This window comes from Malaya genurostris, chromosome 3, assembly GCF_030247185.1.
Source record: "Malaya genurostris strain Urasoe2022 chromosome 3, Malgen_1.1, whole genome shotgun sequence".
Classification (NCBI taxonomy): Eukaryota; Metazoa; Arthropoda; class Insecta; order Diptera; family Culicidae; genus Malaya; species Malaya genurostris.
The window spans coordinates 48,771,676-48,789,062 of NC_080572.1; the positions used below are offsets into that span (position 1 = coordinate 48,771,676).

At 37.3% G+C, this 17,387-nt stretch overlaps 2 protein-coding genes across 5 annotated transcripts in view; one reads left to right on the top strand and one right to left on the bottom strand.

The window, feature by feature from the left end:
• LOC131438937 (cytochrome b5 reductase 4) overlaps positions 1-17,387 on the bottom strand; it is a 166,882-nt gene that overhangs the window by 133,550 nt on the left and 15,945 nt on the right. The gene's annotated exons all lie outside the window — the stretch shown is intronic.
• LOC131438939 (fatty-acid amide hydrolase 2-B-like) overlaps positions 1-17,387 on the top strand; it is a 28,052-nt gene that overhangs the window by 3,694 nt on the left and 6,971 nt on the right. For 3 of the 4 annotated variants that reach the window (XM_058609352.1, XM_058609351.1, XM_058609350.1), the window contains exons 2-4: positions 9,581-10,119; positions 16,436-16,655; positions 16,720-16,852. In XM_058609352.1, the coding sequence (XP_058465335.1) occupies positions 9,811-10,119; positions 16,436-16,655; positions 16,720-16,852 (662 nt within the window). In that variant the 5' untranslated portion in view covers positions 9,581-9,810. Of the gene's footprint in view, positions 1-2,813; positions 2,833-9,580; positions 10,120-16,435; positions 16,656-16,719; positions 16,853-17,387 lie in introns of those variants that run through there. The other variant, XM_058609353.1, reaches the window with a different exon arrangement.

The following is a 17,387-nucleotide window of genomic DNA, read 5'->3' on the forward strand; positions in this document are numbered from 1 at the left end:
TATGCTCCAGCGATGAAATAAATTCCATGAATGGTTTCAACTTCGATTCCCAAGCTTTCAATAACTTTAGTATTGAAAGAAGGTAAAATTCGATGTTTAATTTGCCGTTGGACAAAAATGGCAACTCCACCACCAATTCCAGTAAACCTGTCAAATCGATGAACCACATAATGTGGATTACTTATCAATTTTACATTTGGTTTAAGAAAAGTTTCTGTCACAATGGCAATATGAATTTTGTGAACTTTGAGAAAATTATAAAATTCATCTTCACTCGATTTCAAAGATCGAGCATTCCAATTTAAAATATTCAAATAATTATTTAACATCACTGTTAAATTTTAAATTCATTATAATATTATTTGCAAATTTCCATCCGATTTGAAATGCTTCAAAAAGTGATGAAGTCGAATTCATTTGGATGATCATTTGAAAAAGTTGATCTTGTAGGTAGATCATTTTATTTTCAGTTATATCGCCTAAATCGACTTCATTTAAAGAAGCGAATGGCATTGAAGGAATATTTATAGGTAGACTGCCATTAGAGGAAGATGATTTGGCCGGTCTACCTATTAATAAATTGTTTTCGTTAGAAGAAGAACTGCAAGGCGGTCCTGTGTTTTGATTATTTACATTAGAAGAAATAGGAGATAGATTTCTACCTAATATACCAGCATAACTGACATTAGAAGAAGATGATGACGAGGTCGATCTACCTGTCAATAAATTGTTTTCGTTAGAAGACGAATTGGCAGGTGCCTTAGAAGAATTTTCAGGTATGTTCTGTAAATTTAAGGTCGTTGATTTGACTTGTTGTCTAAGCGAACGAGCGTTTAAAATTTTTTCCCTGACAGGACATTTCAAATAATTGGATTTATGATTTCCATTGCAATTTGAACATGAAAATTTATCAGTGGTTTCATTCATTGGACAAGCGTCTTTCGAATGCGATTTACCACAATTCAAACACCGTATATCCATATGACAATTTTTGGTTCCATGACCGAAGCCTTGGCAACGACGACATTGCGTTAAGTTTGCAATACGATTATGCCGTTTATAATGTTCCCAATGAATTTTAATGTGGGAAATGAAACGTACTTTTTCTAAAGTTTTCAAATTGTTTACATCACTTCGATTGAAGTGTATTAGGTAAAGTTCATGGGAAATTCCAGAGCGTGGTTTAGAAGTACCATTCGCTCTTTTTTTCATAAGTATTACTTGGGAAGGGGCAAAACCAAGCAATTCTTTTAGTTCATTTTTAATTTCATCAATACTTTGATCATTTGATAATCCTTTCAAGACAGCCTTGAAGGGTCTGTCTGATTTTATATCATATGAATAAAATTTATGAAGTTTTTCGGACAAATATCGAATAAGACTTTCGTAATCTTCCAATCCATCCACCAAGACTCGACATTCTCCTCTTCGTCCGATTTGAAATGAGACTTTTACTTCCGGGAGAAAAGTAGAAAGCTCAGTACGGAATGCTTTGAAGTCGGAAATCATCACCGTCACTGGTGGCATAGATTGATGTTTCTTCCCAGAACGACAAGCGTCCATTTTGGGAATTTTTGAAGAATTTTCTTCTATGTCGCTACAATCGGATTCAGGAAGAATCTCGTAAATATTGTTAGACGGCATAGGATCAACGGAAGGGAAATCCGTCCGTTGTCTTTTATTTTTACATTCAGATTCTATAAGATCGTGAATGTTATTAGAAAAATGTTGAATAACGGATTGTGATTTATTCCGTATTGAATTATTTTTAGCCTTAGGCTTGTTGCCTTTCCGGTTGGACGCAGGCATTTTTGAAATTAATGAAATTTTAAATTAAATTAACTAGGCTAAATTAGTCTTCGATTAGACTCCTAGCTAGCCTTAAAAAAGGCTGATTAATTTCTTAGTCACTCTAATATCACTCTTTGTATCACTTAGTCACTCTAATATCACTCTTTGTATCACTTAGTTAGTGATTCAGGTAGCCTTGAAAAAGACTGAAGCCTTGAATCAATGAAACTCTAGGTAGCCAGAAAAAAAATTCCAGGAGCCAAGAGCTATACGCGTGCGGTGCGAACGACTGTTCAACACCGACTGAAGTGACTATCCTGTGTTTTATGGTAATCTAAAGCTAATGCACTCGATAATGTAACCTAGAAGAAGTATCATGATGTATTCTAAGCAGGATACACAGAAAAGTTGAAAACATAGTTCAAATGAAGCACCAAGCTGACACATTTTACATCCACCCACTAGAGTCAACGTCGAGGAGAATCATTCGTTGGTACGAATGTATGTAAAAATACACACATGTATAATGCAAGCAAAGGAAACTATTGAATAGTGAATTAATATTGACGACGTTCCCGCTCATACGAAAGACGACAAAAGCGTGATAATTCGCAAATGAAGACTCAGAGATGAACATGCCTTGGTTTGATTAGAGAAGAGGAGAAACTATCTAGAAGTGAAGAATTGAGCTGAATCATCACTCAAGTTTCTTGAAAAAGTCATCACTTGCGTGATAGCAAAATTATCATAGTTTAGTGCCAAAACTCATGTGCATGAAATTATTATAAATTTTCGCTATAGATTGGAAAGCAGAGTGCATACTTTCCAGCAATTAAACCTACATTATTGAGCTACATATCGGGGCATTTTTGAAAAAAATTAAGTAATGATTTTTCTATATTATAGAATTCTTATTATGTGGTGTCAGTTATTCAGGATAGTTGTGCATTCACATAATATATTTAAATCATCAGTTTACTTGATCTGACGTCTTCGTTAAATGCACTCAAGGTTAGACGAAAAAAGACATGACAGAAAAAGGTGAGTGGCTAATGTAAGAGACATAAACAGATTGACATGAATTCGAACTTCAACGAACGAAAAATACAGATTAAATTTGGAACTAAACAAAAGATTTATAATAATAAAAAGTCCAATATCAAACGTTTCAACTATTGTTTTTTTACAAATCAATGAAAATATTCTGTGAACAATTTTTTTCTTTGGAACTAGAACCTAGAATCTAATGTAATCATATAGGATCTGGGAAATCGAACTGCTACCGGAAGGAAGTGATAATTTGCCCCATTAGCAACAAAGTGACCATTTGGAATGTGAGAACTTCCAAGTGATCACCATTCTGAACGCCGCCAATTCACCTTCCGTCGTCTATCACCTGAAACGAATGAGTTTGTGGGAAGTTATCAAGGCGGCTTCATCGAGAGTCGATCGACAACGGGCCAGATCTTGACCGTGCAGCAAATTTTCCAGAAATGCCGTCAATTCCTGGTCCCAACGTATCACCTGTTCATCGACTTCAAGGTGGCACACGACAGTATCGACCGCTTAGAGCTATGGAAAGTTATGGAGGAAGATGATAGACGGTGTACAAAAATGTGTAATCATTCGGATCACGCGGGGTACTGCAACAAGGTTACGTACTCTCATGCCTAATATTCAACATCGCTTTGGAAGATGTAATGCGAAGTGTCGTACTCAACAGCTGGGGTACAATTTTCGCGAAATTCAGTCAATTTGTGTGCTTTGCGGACGACATGGACATTATCGCCAGAATCTTTGGAATGGTGGCAGAACTGTACAACTGCGAAGCAAAAAAGGTCGGACTACTGCCGAAGGCGTCTAAAAACATGGACAGGCAAAACCGAGCACGACAGGATTCGCATAGGAAATATTATCACGATAGATGGGGATACCTTCGAACTAGTGGAGGAATTTGTCTACTTCGGATCCTTACTAACGACTGACAACAATATGAGTTGTGAAATACGAAGACAGTGGAAGTAGTGCCTACGGAGCTCCAAAAGAAACTGCGATCAAAAAGATTCACCCCGCACAAAATGTACCATGTTCAAAACGCTCATAAGACTGGTGATCCTCTACGAATACGAAAAGTGGATCATAGTCGAGAAGAATCTTCAAGAACGAGTCGAAGTATGAACCACGAGCGTGCTACACTCTACGGTGAACCCAACATCCAGAGAGTAGCCGAAGCCTTAAGACTACGTTGCAAGAATGCCGAACAACAACCCTACAAAATTGGTGTTCGTCACAGATTCGATAGGAACAAGAAGGCTAGGAGCGATTTGGCGATTTAGTGAGCATCGGGCGTGATCGAGGATGGAGAACAGCAGCCACAAACTGAGTATTGTGGCGTACTATTGTTGATTATGTGTTATCTTGAATGTGACGCCGTGCCGATAAATGTATGTAACCCATCACTCAATAAGTCGTGCGATTAACTCTTTTTCTACCGAAATTCGATTTTATTCGTCTATGTCATTTCCATAAAGAAGAATGCAATCATTCCAACGTTTCTTTAACTATTCGATGCCGTGCTTGTAGAAGGATTAGTCTTTCACCTCAAAATAGGCATCACTTTCAGCAATTGCTTCTTCATTTGAGTTGATTTTCTTACCGGCGAGCATTTTTGTTTCAGATTTGCCAATAGCCAGTCACTGGGGACCAAAGCTGGACTATACTGGGTGGGTGAGGTAGCAATTCGAAGTGTTATTCGTTCAATTTAACCATCTTGATAAAATAGTGTTTTTTTCTTCGACATATGAGGTTTTACATGTCGTAAAAAGCGATTGCAGGAGTTTTTTTTTAGCTTTTCTCTATAGAAAGGTAATAGAATTGCTTGAGAAACCGACTTACTAGTGTTTTATACCATTCGACTTAGCTGGCTAGACGGATTTCAACAAGCTTAGGCTCGTTTGAAAGCAACTATTGGACCATTGATTTGGAAAACGGTTTTTCAAATCTTGCGGAGCCAGAGGAATCTGACTCTGATGGAAATAGTGAAGATACCTCGTTTGTCACTCCTCAAGGGTCTGTTAAGAGGAGATTACCATACCACAAACTATCAAATAAGGTGCTTAAAATTACACCTTTAAAAAAAGATCCCCGTGTTAAATCTAAAAAGCCAAATTTAAAACCAAAAACTGTGTCTCCTGATTTGTCAAATTTACAAACCAATCCAGGAACTAGCACAAGAAAAGACAATAATCCAGTGGGCTCCGTTTCACAGCCACCATCAGGATTACTGAAGTTTTCGGAAATTGTAGAATGGATTTTCGCAGCATTCAATATTTCTGAACCTGAACCATCATAACGGCATTCCTTCCAATAGTTAGAACTTTTTTGAAACAGTTATCAGCTCAATGGCCAGTTCTCTCACGTTTTGTATCATTGAATGGATAATTTTTCACCCGCCGCAAATGATTTAATCACTGTCCTGCAGTGGAATTGTCGAAGCGTCATGCCAAAACTTGATTCATTTAAAGTTTTGTTGCATAGTCAAAAATGTGATGTATTTGCTTTGTGTGCCTTAAATTCTAATGACTTTAACATTATACGTCTCGATAGAGACTCTCCGTATGGCGGAGTGCTTTTAGGAATTAAGAAATGTTATTCCTTTTATAGATTAAACATTCCTTCGACTTCTAGTACAGAAGTTGTTGCTTGTCAAATAAACATTAAAGGAAAGGACATTTACATCGCTTCGGTATATAATCCTCCAAGAGCTCAAGTTGGTCAACGACAGCTTAATGAAATGGTCGAAGCCCTCCCTGCTCCACGATTGATTATGGGAGATTTCAATTCGCACGGAATTATGCGGGGTTCCGTTTATAATGATAGCAGATCATGTTTAATATATAATATTTGCGACAATTTTAGCATGACGGTATTAAATATGGGTAGCATGACACGGATCCCAAGACCTCCTGCACGTCCAAGTGCATTAGATTTATCTCTTTGTTCGACTTCAATTCGACTAGATTGCACCTGGAAAGTATTTCCTGATTTACACGGTAGCATCATTTATCGATCATCATCTCAATTAGCAGACGATTTCGTGGTCCATCGTCTAACAGAAGGCCTCCAAACCCTTGGTGGAACAAAGAGTGCTATTTGATTTTGCGAGGAAAGTTTGTCCAGATTCTGTTCCTACGCATAGCATTATTAGGGAGTCTTCTCCAAATAATGGTTCCATTGATAACCCCTTTTAAATGATGGAATTTTCCGTAGTACTCATCTTTTGGAACAATAACGCTCCTGGGTTGGACAGAATTAAATTCAACTTCAACAGCTGTCTAGTATCTCCATGTACACTAAGACAATTGGCAGATGATGCCGTTGTTTCAGTTACTGGACCCAAAGCTATTGATCTGCAAAAACCATTGCAAGATACCTTAGATAACTTGTCCGTTTGGGCTGTTCATCTGGGTATCGAATTCTCAGCAGAGAAAACAGAGCTGGTCGTCTTTTCAAGAAAGCATGATCCCGCGCAGCTTCAGCTTCATATGATGGGAAGAATGATCCAACAGGTTTTGACCTTCAAATAACTCGGGGTTTGATTCCAAATGCACGTGGGGAGGACACATTAGGTATCTGATAACAAAATGCCAACAAAGAGTAAATTTTCTTCGAGCAATAACAGGATCTTGGTGGGGTGCTCATCCGGAATATCTAATAAAATTGTATCAGACAACGATACTTTCAGTGATTGGAGAATATGGATGCGTTTGCTTTCGTTCCACTGCAAACTCTCATATTATCAAACTGGAGCGAATTCAGTATCGTTGTTTGCGAATTGCTTTAGGCTGCATGCATTCGACACAAACAATTAGTCTTGAAGTTCTGACGGGAGTTCTTCCATTGAAAGATCGTTTTTGGGAGCTTTCATCACGACTGCTAATAAGATGTGAGGTAGTGAATCTCCTGGTTATTAATAACTTCGGAAGGCTAGTTGAGCTTTAATCTCAAACAAGATTCATGACAGTATATTCATGCTCCGTTCCAGGCAATGAAAGAGCCGATAGTTTAGCCAAACGTGGTGCTATTGAGGGTCAGTCACGTACCCAGAGGGGGCTCTGGCCCCTACCGAAATCAAAAACATATAATTATTTAGAATGTCTCAGACATATGTTACAGAAATAACAAAACAGTAAACGTAATGAAATGTAATAAAATATCAGTTCCAGTGGAAAAGTTTAAAGTGTATGTTAAAAACAGACGTAAAAGGCACAGCGAGAATTAGGTACATAAGCAATCTTCAGTAACATTATTTTTTAATCTTTGGCCCCTCCCGAAATGAAATCCTGAGTACGGGCCTGTTGAGGGTGAAATTTATGAGAGACCGATTGTTTTAAACGAATTCTATATCGCGTCTCGCCAAAGAACACTTGCCAACTGGCAAGCTTCTTGGGATAAAGATGATCTTGGCACTCAATTACTCCTAAAATATCGACAAAGGCATGGTTCAGTGATGTGAGTAGGGACTGCATTCGTGTGATGTCCAGACTCATGTCCAATCACTACACGTTAGATGCATATCTCCTTCGAATTGGACTTTCCGAGACTGATCATTGTGCTTGTGGCGAAGGTTATCGTGATATTGATTATGTCGTTTGGATAAATTCCTTGCGTACCCAAGGTAGACTATCCAATGTCCCAGTTTGCGACATTCTTGCTTGTCGTGACCTTCATTACATGAAACTTCTTTATCATTTCATTAAGTCCACAGGAGTTCCAATTTAAATTTTCTTTTATGTTAGACTGTTTCCTCTTCCATGAGTTCAACCAATAGCCAGCTATCTTATATTAAATAAAAGTGATGAACTGATACAAACAAACCTAAATAGTTATAAGATCATGTACAAAATAAATGTATTTTATTTAATGTAATTTATAGTAGCAAATCGCTTGATAAGAACAGTGTTTAGATTAACTAATGAATACCAAAATAATAACATGATACTCGAAATGTATTAGGTTTAAAGTACTATGTATTGTGGATGCCACGGCGAAGAAAAACTATGAAATAAACGTATTTATGGAAAAAACTGTTTTTCGTGGTAAATAGTAATAATATAGTGGAAATAATAAACAATTCGGACGCGCGTGTAGTATATTGACCTTTGTTTGATAATTTTAAATGGTTTAATATAATCTATAGAATACTTAACAAACGTACTTTATCTGTTAAAGAGAGCTTTCGGATGATTTCAATATGTCACTAGAATGAATCAATTATATTGTCTAAATCTCTAAATCACTCGCTTGTACTGTAGCTATCAATTTCATTTAGAAAAATGTAGGCAAGGTTTTATTCGTTTGGCGATAGTGTTTAAAAATTTTCTTCAATTTCTACGAACAAGAACTGTGAATAAAGGGCATTCCGGGACTTCAGTATCGGATATTGTTGACACGTTCCCTTGGGTAGTCCATGAGTTTTGTGGTGTATACGAGCATCTTGAAACCGGAACATACTAAATCGCGCGCGAATACTACCATTGCTAAATTACCCTTCTCTCGAGACACTTGTGGAGAGCGCAGTAGTATATATAGCCCCTATTAACATCGTTTCTCATTCCTTATACGATCTACTTTCGGGCATGTCCGACAAATCCTGTCAGGAACTCTAAATGCTAAATATTTTGATGGAATTCCATTCATAAAATAATTTATAATTATTACTTATTTCTCATGTATATTTTTCCTTATAATCATCAATTTCATCATAGCATCCAATTCCGTTTAAAAAACATTAACGAATATCCAAGGGCACAATGCTCCAAGCTAAATTTGCAACTCGCCCAACCTACTCCAATGAATGCTTCCGCGAACAACCACGATCTACAGAAAACAAAACTAAGGTTACAGTAGAAACATTTTGGAGGGTTTTGTATACCCTTTCCAATGGTACAACGTTGTTGGAAAAACGGATGTAAATTGATCCGCGTTACACGTATTACTTTACAAAAACAGAAATGTAAGCACACTCGGCCAACCAGGCCCGGTCTCCCCTACATATATTACATAGATTATGCACTTCAAAAAACAACGCTATTTACGCAGAGACTTCTTGGGCGCAATTCAAACGATATCATAATAAACGATAGCCAGCATCTGTATTATGAACTGCAATGATTGTTCTAATTTGAACAGTAAATTGGGTGCATCTCCGAGGTTTCACCATTAAACACTGAAATGTTAGGTAAATAATTAGAAAGCTGTTATTTTCTTACGATAACGCAAATCAATATGAACTAAATTCTAGTACCATTATTAATCAAAGTGCGATAGTATGCACTCATTTCACCATTAGTTCTACCGATTGAAGTGTGCATACTGACACGTTTCCGTGCTAATTGTCCCTGCTTTACACCCCAACGAAAGTAAACAAAAATCAAACGTACTTCGTACCACAGAACGATGACGATTGTTTGCTCCCAGCAATATGAAATTGCTTATTGGTTAAGTCATGGTCTGTGGCCGTTGAAGAAATGAACTAAGTTTACTCATTGTGTCAATAGAGTAGAACTTTTTTTGAACTTTATTCGTAATGCTGTCAGATTGACAAAATATCACTACCAGTTCATTAGGTCAGTTCAGTTTCTCACAAATAATGCAATTGCCATCGTTCCATTTTTGTCATGTAATTTGTACATGTGAACAACCCTTTCAAGTGCAATGAAAGCACACTTGCACTAAAATATAGTCATTCATTATTTACTCATATTTTTCGTTTTGGTTATACTTCCAGCTTTTCGCATGCGGCCAGTCAATGTCCAGTGTACGTGAAAAGAGAAGGTGAGAGAACTCGTACTCGCGTCTGTGCCGAACGCACGAACGGGAAGTAACGTGCAAGTACGGCCCATGTATTAACCGACAAGCAGCAGAGCTAGTTGTATAGTATTTAGTAGTAGTCGCCTGCCAACCACCGGCGTGAGTGGAGTCTTGTCTGAAGGTACTCCTTCCCCTCGAACAGGGCCAATGAAATTGCGGGAAAGGATAAAGTACAAAACAAAATCGGTGCTGAAAACGTTGAATGAGTGCGCTAATCGGTGTAAAATGGACCCCACTACCGTCGATCAGAGCAAGTCCCAGAGCTTCGTCGAAAAGCGGAAGCCACAATCGTTGATGAAGACGATCGTCAATGTTGGTCACAAGTTTCTGGTTTTGTTGATGCGATGGTTCTTCCGAACAATCTACGGAGAGCACGGCCACAAGATGCAGCCAATTCGGAATCTGATCCTGATGGAATCAGCGTCGTCACTGGCGTTGAAAATTCGAACCAGAAAGGTGAGTTTTGAAGGCCACGAACTGCCCGTGATTTACCTTATTTTTTATCAATGGTTTGTTACATATGGGTGTTAATCATTATTATTCGGTTCGATATCGCCTAACTAAATGTTGATAGATAAGCAGGATCTGCGATTGTAAACTGAGTTCGTTTAGGTGATTGCAAATTTGTGGTAGGGCAAAAATTTCGAAGTTATAGATAACAGTATGAACATAAATACACCGAAACCTCTATTTACGAACTAAACAGAGATTCGTAAATCGAGGTAGTTCGTAAAAAAGGTTTACGTTATTTGGGATTTGGTTCGTAAAAAAAGTTTTGTGTAATGAACGTGGTAACCCCCAATCATATGACTACTTTCGGAACGGATGTGAAGGATAGATGCAAAAAATGAAATCTTTTCATTCACTTTTCAACGAACATTTACCACTTTTTGAAACTTTTAGCAGCAGCATAATACGAAACAGTTTCGGAGCACTTTGCTCACGCCGAATCTCATTTTGATAAACGGCGTAATATATTCCACTTCTAGTTCCTTTTTCTTGACGAAGATTAAAACCAGTGGTCGAAACGTCGGACAACATGAAACAGCCTTTCGTATTTAATAGACCGCTATATCCGAATATTCTGTTGTAGTATGTTACATATATGACACTTTTATCAATATAAGATTTGATTTTCAAAAAAAAATTATGTAATATTTATTAAAACCGATAGAACGATCAATATAATTTAATTATATTATTATATGATTTCATGCAAATGTTAGCCTCAACTCCGCTTTAGATACGCAAGGTCCAATTTTGACATACTCTCTCCAACATATCGGTCGGTATTTCACGAATAAATGCTTCAATATTGGTTTCCAGTGCGTAAATTGTTGCTGGTTTATTCTTGTAGACATGAGCAGCTTAACATGGCCCCACAAGAAATATTCCAAAGGTGTTAAATCACCTGATCTAGGCGACCAATTGGAGGGCCCAAATCGTGAGATGAACTGTTCATTGAAAGCGGCTCTCAATTTTTGGTCATTGTTTTTTGTCAGTTGGTATGTCCAATTCTTCTATTTTGGGCGTCAATCATCACACGGTAGCGTTCGCCATTCACAAAAACCGATCCGCCTTCATAACCTTTGAAGAATACAAACGGCTCATAATCTACACCAAACAAAGATTTTTTTGGGATATATTGGTAGCTCTTGCAATGCTTCTGGCTGATCATTCCTCCAGATGCGCCAATTTTGCTAACTGACGCGTTGCAAGTGTTGTTCGTTCGTAAGTCGATTCATGATTAAATTACAGACCAAAGTGAACCCGTTTTACAATGACACGTTTGTTTGTCGTCCTTGATAGATCGAACGTCTCTCGGTAACGTTGGAATCCATTGGGTGCAAACAATACATTGAGGCGGGGCTAGTTTTGGAACTGGAATTGCTCCGGTTTGGCTACGAATCGACTTTTGCTTCATCATAATTGGAAAAATGCTGATCTCCGAAACTATTAGTAATCCGAAGGAGCAATTTCTGGACTATATAGCAGGTGGGGTAGGACTTCCCATTTAAGCGGTTCTAAGTATGTTTTAGCGGCTGAGCAACACGTGGGCGAGAATTGTAATGTTGCAAATTTACTTTATTGTGTCTATCAACATATTTTACCCGTGTTTGAACGCATCGATTGTCATTGGTAGACTTTTCCTCGTGATCTTCTGACTCGGTTGCAAGAAAATGAAAAAAATAATAAAAAAGAAAATGACGTTTGAGATCGATTTAAAATCAAGGATTGCTACTTCCGTTTTATGGAAGTTCTCTGAAAACCTTTACAATTTCGGCATTTTTGGTATATTTGGTAGCTCAAATATTGTTTATTGGTAACCAATCGTTTTCGAAAATGCCATTATTTCAAGGGTTTTCAACTAATATCGATAAACCGAAGGTCGCTATTTTGGAATTTGAATCGACAACCAAAAATCGTTTTCCGGCATCTGTTCATTTAACCCCTTCCGAAAATACCCATATTGTAAGGGGTTTCAAGAAATATCGATTGACCGGAAGTCACAAGCTTGAATTTCGGAACAACATTGTTTTCTTGCATCTAATAATCAAATCCGTTCCAAAAGTATCACAATTATAAAAGTTTTCAAAGAAAATCTGTAAACCGGAAATTGGCATCTTGGATAACGAAACGACCCCAACCATAATTTTCCGGTTCCTAATTCGTTCGGAGAATATTGTAACAGTTTTCAAGGACTTTCGATCAGTTCGTGCTCGCATCTCATCAGACACAGTCGCAAATCGTTTACGGTCGAGACTACAGAAACAAAGACAATACAGTGTAGTGAACAATAGAGTGTACGAAATGGGCAAATACGATTTAACAAATCCTGAAACTTGGCCTACAAGACCAAATACAATTTGTATTGATTTCAAATGCTGCAAAGTTAGACCAGCAGCAAATGAAATTGAAATCTTACTTAAAGAACGAATGCATCTAGACGCTAATAATGTAAGTGAAATTCAATGTCTAACTGTGTGTACATTATGTTCAAACGTGAAAGAGATGCAATTGCATTCGCTTCGGTTAACAACGAGGTGCATAGTGTTGATCATGACAATTTTAAATATAAAATCCCTGTGTACATGGTGGACAATGCAATAGAAGTACGCGTGCATGACCTTCCCCCGCAGACCAGCGATGAGTATGTTCGGGAAAACAAGTCGCAGTACGGTGAAGTTCTTTCCATCGAAAGGGAAGTATGGCGGAATTTTTCCCCGGTATCCGGAATGGCGTGCGAGTGGTACGTATGCAACTACGTAAAGCAATTCCATCTTACATCGTTTGTGGTCAAGATGGAATACATCTGTGTAAAACGCTGATTACGTATGAAAATCAACTGGTTACATGTCAGTTTTGTGAACAACCTGCACACTACGGCAAACCTTGCACTGAAACTGCGAAAACAAATAAAAACAAGTACAACCGCTCAACAACGGAAACTAGTGAATGCAGTTCTCCTGTTTCAAAAACACCTTCACCATCTAACCAAACAGCAACTGCACCCAATGTACAACAAGGCGCTTCTACAGTAACTAGCAACGAGATCAAGACTGCGAACAACAAGGAAAACGAAAAGAAGACGGAAATCAACAATGCCACCGATGCGTCAATGGACGACGAGAGTGCGAACGAATAAATAACTGCACAAGTGGTTAGAGAAGAGTGTAAACAACAGGTTCTGAACCATTGCGAAATGGCAGCGGTTTTTGATTGCGTCCATACTTTCTGGGACAGTCTTTAATAAATCTGTTTTGAAAATATCCATATTGTAAGGGTTTTCAAAGAACATTATTAAACCGAAGGTCGCCATCTTGGGTTCGGAACGATCTCAAACTTCGTTTATTGATACCTACACAGTTCGAAAAATTCTTGTGATTTTACATCTTATCAGATGCACATAAATGGAGCGCAAATTTACACACAAATTTATATTTAAGAACATGTAAAATTGTGTGATTTGAAAATTACATGGCTTTAAAACGAAAGAAATAAAAATCAAAAGATCGACATCAACAACGCGACTTGAACCGAAAAACATTAGATCACAAAGCACACCAGTTAGGCCACTGAGCCACAGAGGCACATATCTGCTTGGCTGGTAAATCATGCATATAAATTCATACAGTCTCACTTGCTAGCCAAGTGCAAATTACTCTCGGAGCCAGTAAATTTCTACACGAATGGAATATTGTGGCATTTGAGAAGTTAAGTAGTTATGAATTGTATCGTTTGAAGAATTATGTCACCTGTAAAATTCATAATTTCTTTCTGTGTACTCATTAAATCTGTTCTAAAAATACTCATATTGTAAGTTTTTTTAAAGGAACGTTTTGGTTTTTCATGAAAAAACATTCTTCAAGTTTCGACAAAAGTGAAACGAACGTTAATGTTGCGTTTAATATCCCGTTTTGTCTTACATAAGAAAAATATTTTATGTAACCAGATGTATGATTTTTGTCGAAAACCCAGCTTGGACGATACGTCCTTCTGTCAATTTTGTGAATAAGTTTTCAAACCTTAAAGATTACTTTGTTAAAGCTTTGTTCCGTGTTTTTTTTTGCCAAGCGAAGAATACAAACTAGACAAATTGTTCCTAAAAGAATTTTTAACAGTACAAACTAGAAAAAGAAGCTTCGGTGAATTTTAGAACAAGTTACCTGATTACATTCGTGGGTGCATTTCTTAAATTATACCCACCTGCTCAGCAGGGATAATTTTGATGAACCTGATCAGGGTTCCGGACGGTACTGGAGAGTGGAGAATGACACGAAACAGCAGACAGTCAAACTGCACAGAACTTCGCCGTGACTGTATAGGACGAAAAATGTCATAGATCTCACAACATTTTCGCTCGTGAATGTGCTCGTATGCTCTCATCGGTAACTGTTGTACGATTGTATATAACAATTCCACGTAGAATGCGAAGGTTTTGGATCGATAATAATTTTCAGAGTCAAGTTAGTTTGTCCAAATAGTATACAATGTTCAAATTGACCAAACCGTTTTCCAAAGTGTAACCCAAAACGTAATCCAAAAATTTATCCTAAATTCCCAAATGTAACGTAAGTAAAACAAACGAAAATTCAACGCGTAGTTCGGAAATAAACGTAGTCCAAAACGTTGTCCAAACTGTGGTTTAAAATATAGGCCAACATTTTTCTTCAATAAAGTCAAAACCGCTTCCAAAATGTAATACAAAGCGTTATCCGAATTGTAGTTACACGACTGCAGTTCAACTTCGACCCAAAATTTCCACCAAAATATAATCAAAAATTTGATCTAAACCGTTGCTCAAAAATAAATTTGAAATCTAGTCAAACATGAAATCCAAAATGTAGTCTAAAAAGTTGCCCAAAATATATCCCAAAATGTTGTCAAGCTGCACGTGTTTGACACGTAGTCCAAAATGTTTTTCAAAATGTTGTTCTGGAATTCGATTCTTTAAGTATTCTCAAATGAAAATATAGTCCAAAATGAAATCGAAAGCTCAATACAAAATGTTATTCAAAATGCAGTTCAAAACGTAATCCAAGGTGTAGTCCAAATAGAAGTCAAAGAAATAGCATAAAATGTATTCCAAAATTTTATCTAAAATGTACTTCAAAATGTAGTCCAAACTGTTGTCCTAAATGCATTCTCAAATGTAGACTAAAAGGTAATCCAAAACGTAGGCAAAAATATATTACAAATTGTAGTCATCCCGTAGTCCAAAACGATCATCAAAGTACAATCTAAAATTTAGTCTCAAACATTATCCAAAATGTAATCCAAAATTTAATTTGAAATGCAATAGTCATACATTAAAAATAAAATCCAATCATCCAATCATGAAAATGTTAAATCCAAATAGACGTCAAACATGCATCACACATAACATAAACAAAGTCCAAAATTGAGTCTCAAATGTAGTTTTCTATGCAGTTCTAAATGTAGTCCTAAATGTACTTTTCAATGTCGTCTAAAATATATTTCAAAATGTGATCCAATACGTAGTCCAAAAAGTTATCCAAAATGTTCAAAATATATTGCAAAATGTTGTCAAACTGCAATTCAACACACATGTAATCACAACTATGGTGCAGAATGTATTCTAAAATGTAGTCCGACATATAGTTCTAAATAAAGTCCTCTTATTTTACTTCAAAACACAATCCAAAACACAGTTTAAAATGTCTTAAGCCAAAATGTTATTCGAGATGCAGTTCAAAACGTAATCCAAAATGTAGTTCAAATGGAATTCCAAGCAATAGCCTAAAATGTATTCCAAAATTTTATCCAAAATGGTCCACAAAGCAGTCTAAGACGTGGTCCTCAATGAAATCCTAAATGTAGTCCATAGAAATGCTAACCTTACCCTGGAGAAAAATGCTGCGTTAAAAAAGTGACACTTGGGTTGAGCAAAAATAAAAGAGCAATTCCAGATATTGATCACAAGTCATCAGATTGCACATACTTCGATTTAGATGAAAATTTGTCCACGTTTTCAATAAGACTGACAATTTATTTTGTAATAAAAGGTATCTCTTTCTGGTCTGGTATCAAAATTTATACTCTGTTTGCAATGGTTCACCTGCATTTCCTATTCAAAGTGGATGTTGACAGGAGGCTTATTGACCGCGGCAATTATGTCTAATCCCGTTTCCATTATTTAAGTCAGCGTAGCAATTCTGTTATAATTAATCGATATTTAATTACTGATACTAATTTATTTTACTGCGTAGGCTTCTCAGACAAAATATTTATCATTTTTCTCTCGTTGTAGCTTACCAGCGTGGAGGTGATGGAAGCATTTATCGATCGTTGTAAGGAAATAAACCCGCTATTGAATATAGTCGTTGACGAGCGTTTCGAGCAAGCTTTGAAAGACGCTGAGAAGGCAGACCAGTTGATCGCCTCCGGGACTCTCACCGTCGAGCAGCTGGCTAGCGAAAAACCATTCCTGGGTGTTCCCATTTCTACCAAAGATTGCATCAAAGTTAAAGGTGTGTTTTTAGATATTTCTTCGCTGAAAGGTGAAAACTGAAATCTCTTCCATCCATCCGATAGATCTTCTCCATACGGCAGGAATTTGGAAGCGAAGAACGATCCGTGGTGACAAAGATGCACGCGCGATGGAACTCATGAGACGATCCGGTGCGATTCCGTTTGCTCTGACAAATGTTTCTGAATGCTGCATGTGGTAAGTGTGACAATATTTCATGTGGCACAGGAATTCACGCATACAGCCAGAAATGTTTGGTGCACCTGCTCATTGCCTCATTATTGAATTGGTTGCACATTCTATCAAAATTTATTGGTCGAGATGCAGCTAGAATCATTAAAAGAAATGAGCCGGTTCTTGGAGAAGTGAAAAAATACAAATAAACAAAAAAAAATTCACAACTTTCCTGAACGTGGGAAACCGAGAGTGACGTGCCGAAAACACATCAACGTTATAGTGCATATGTTTAGAAATGAAACTAGCCATCAAGACAACTAACATCGACCTCGGCATGATCAGCCAATATCATTCCTCAAACTGCTTAGCTCTACCCATATGGAACCCAGTATTCGAAAAAAAATTTCTCGGTTCAAGGGAAGCGTGCCTGGTTGGGAAACTGTACCGATTTCGTTCAGTGCATTGTCAAACATCCGGTAAAAGTGAAAAATTACAGGTGTCTTTCTCGTGGCGGTCACTTGGTTACTTCGAGATTTTCACGCAGTATTTGAATACA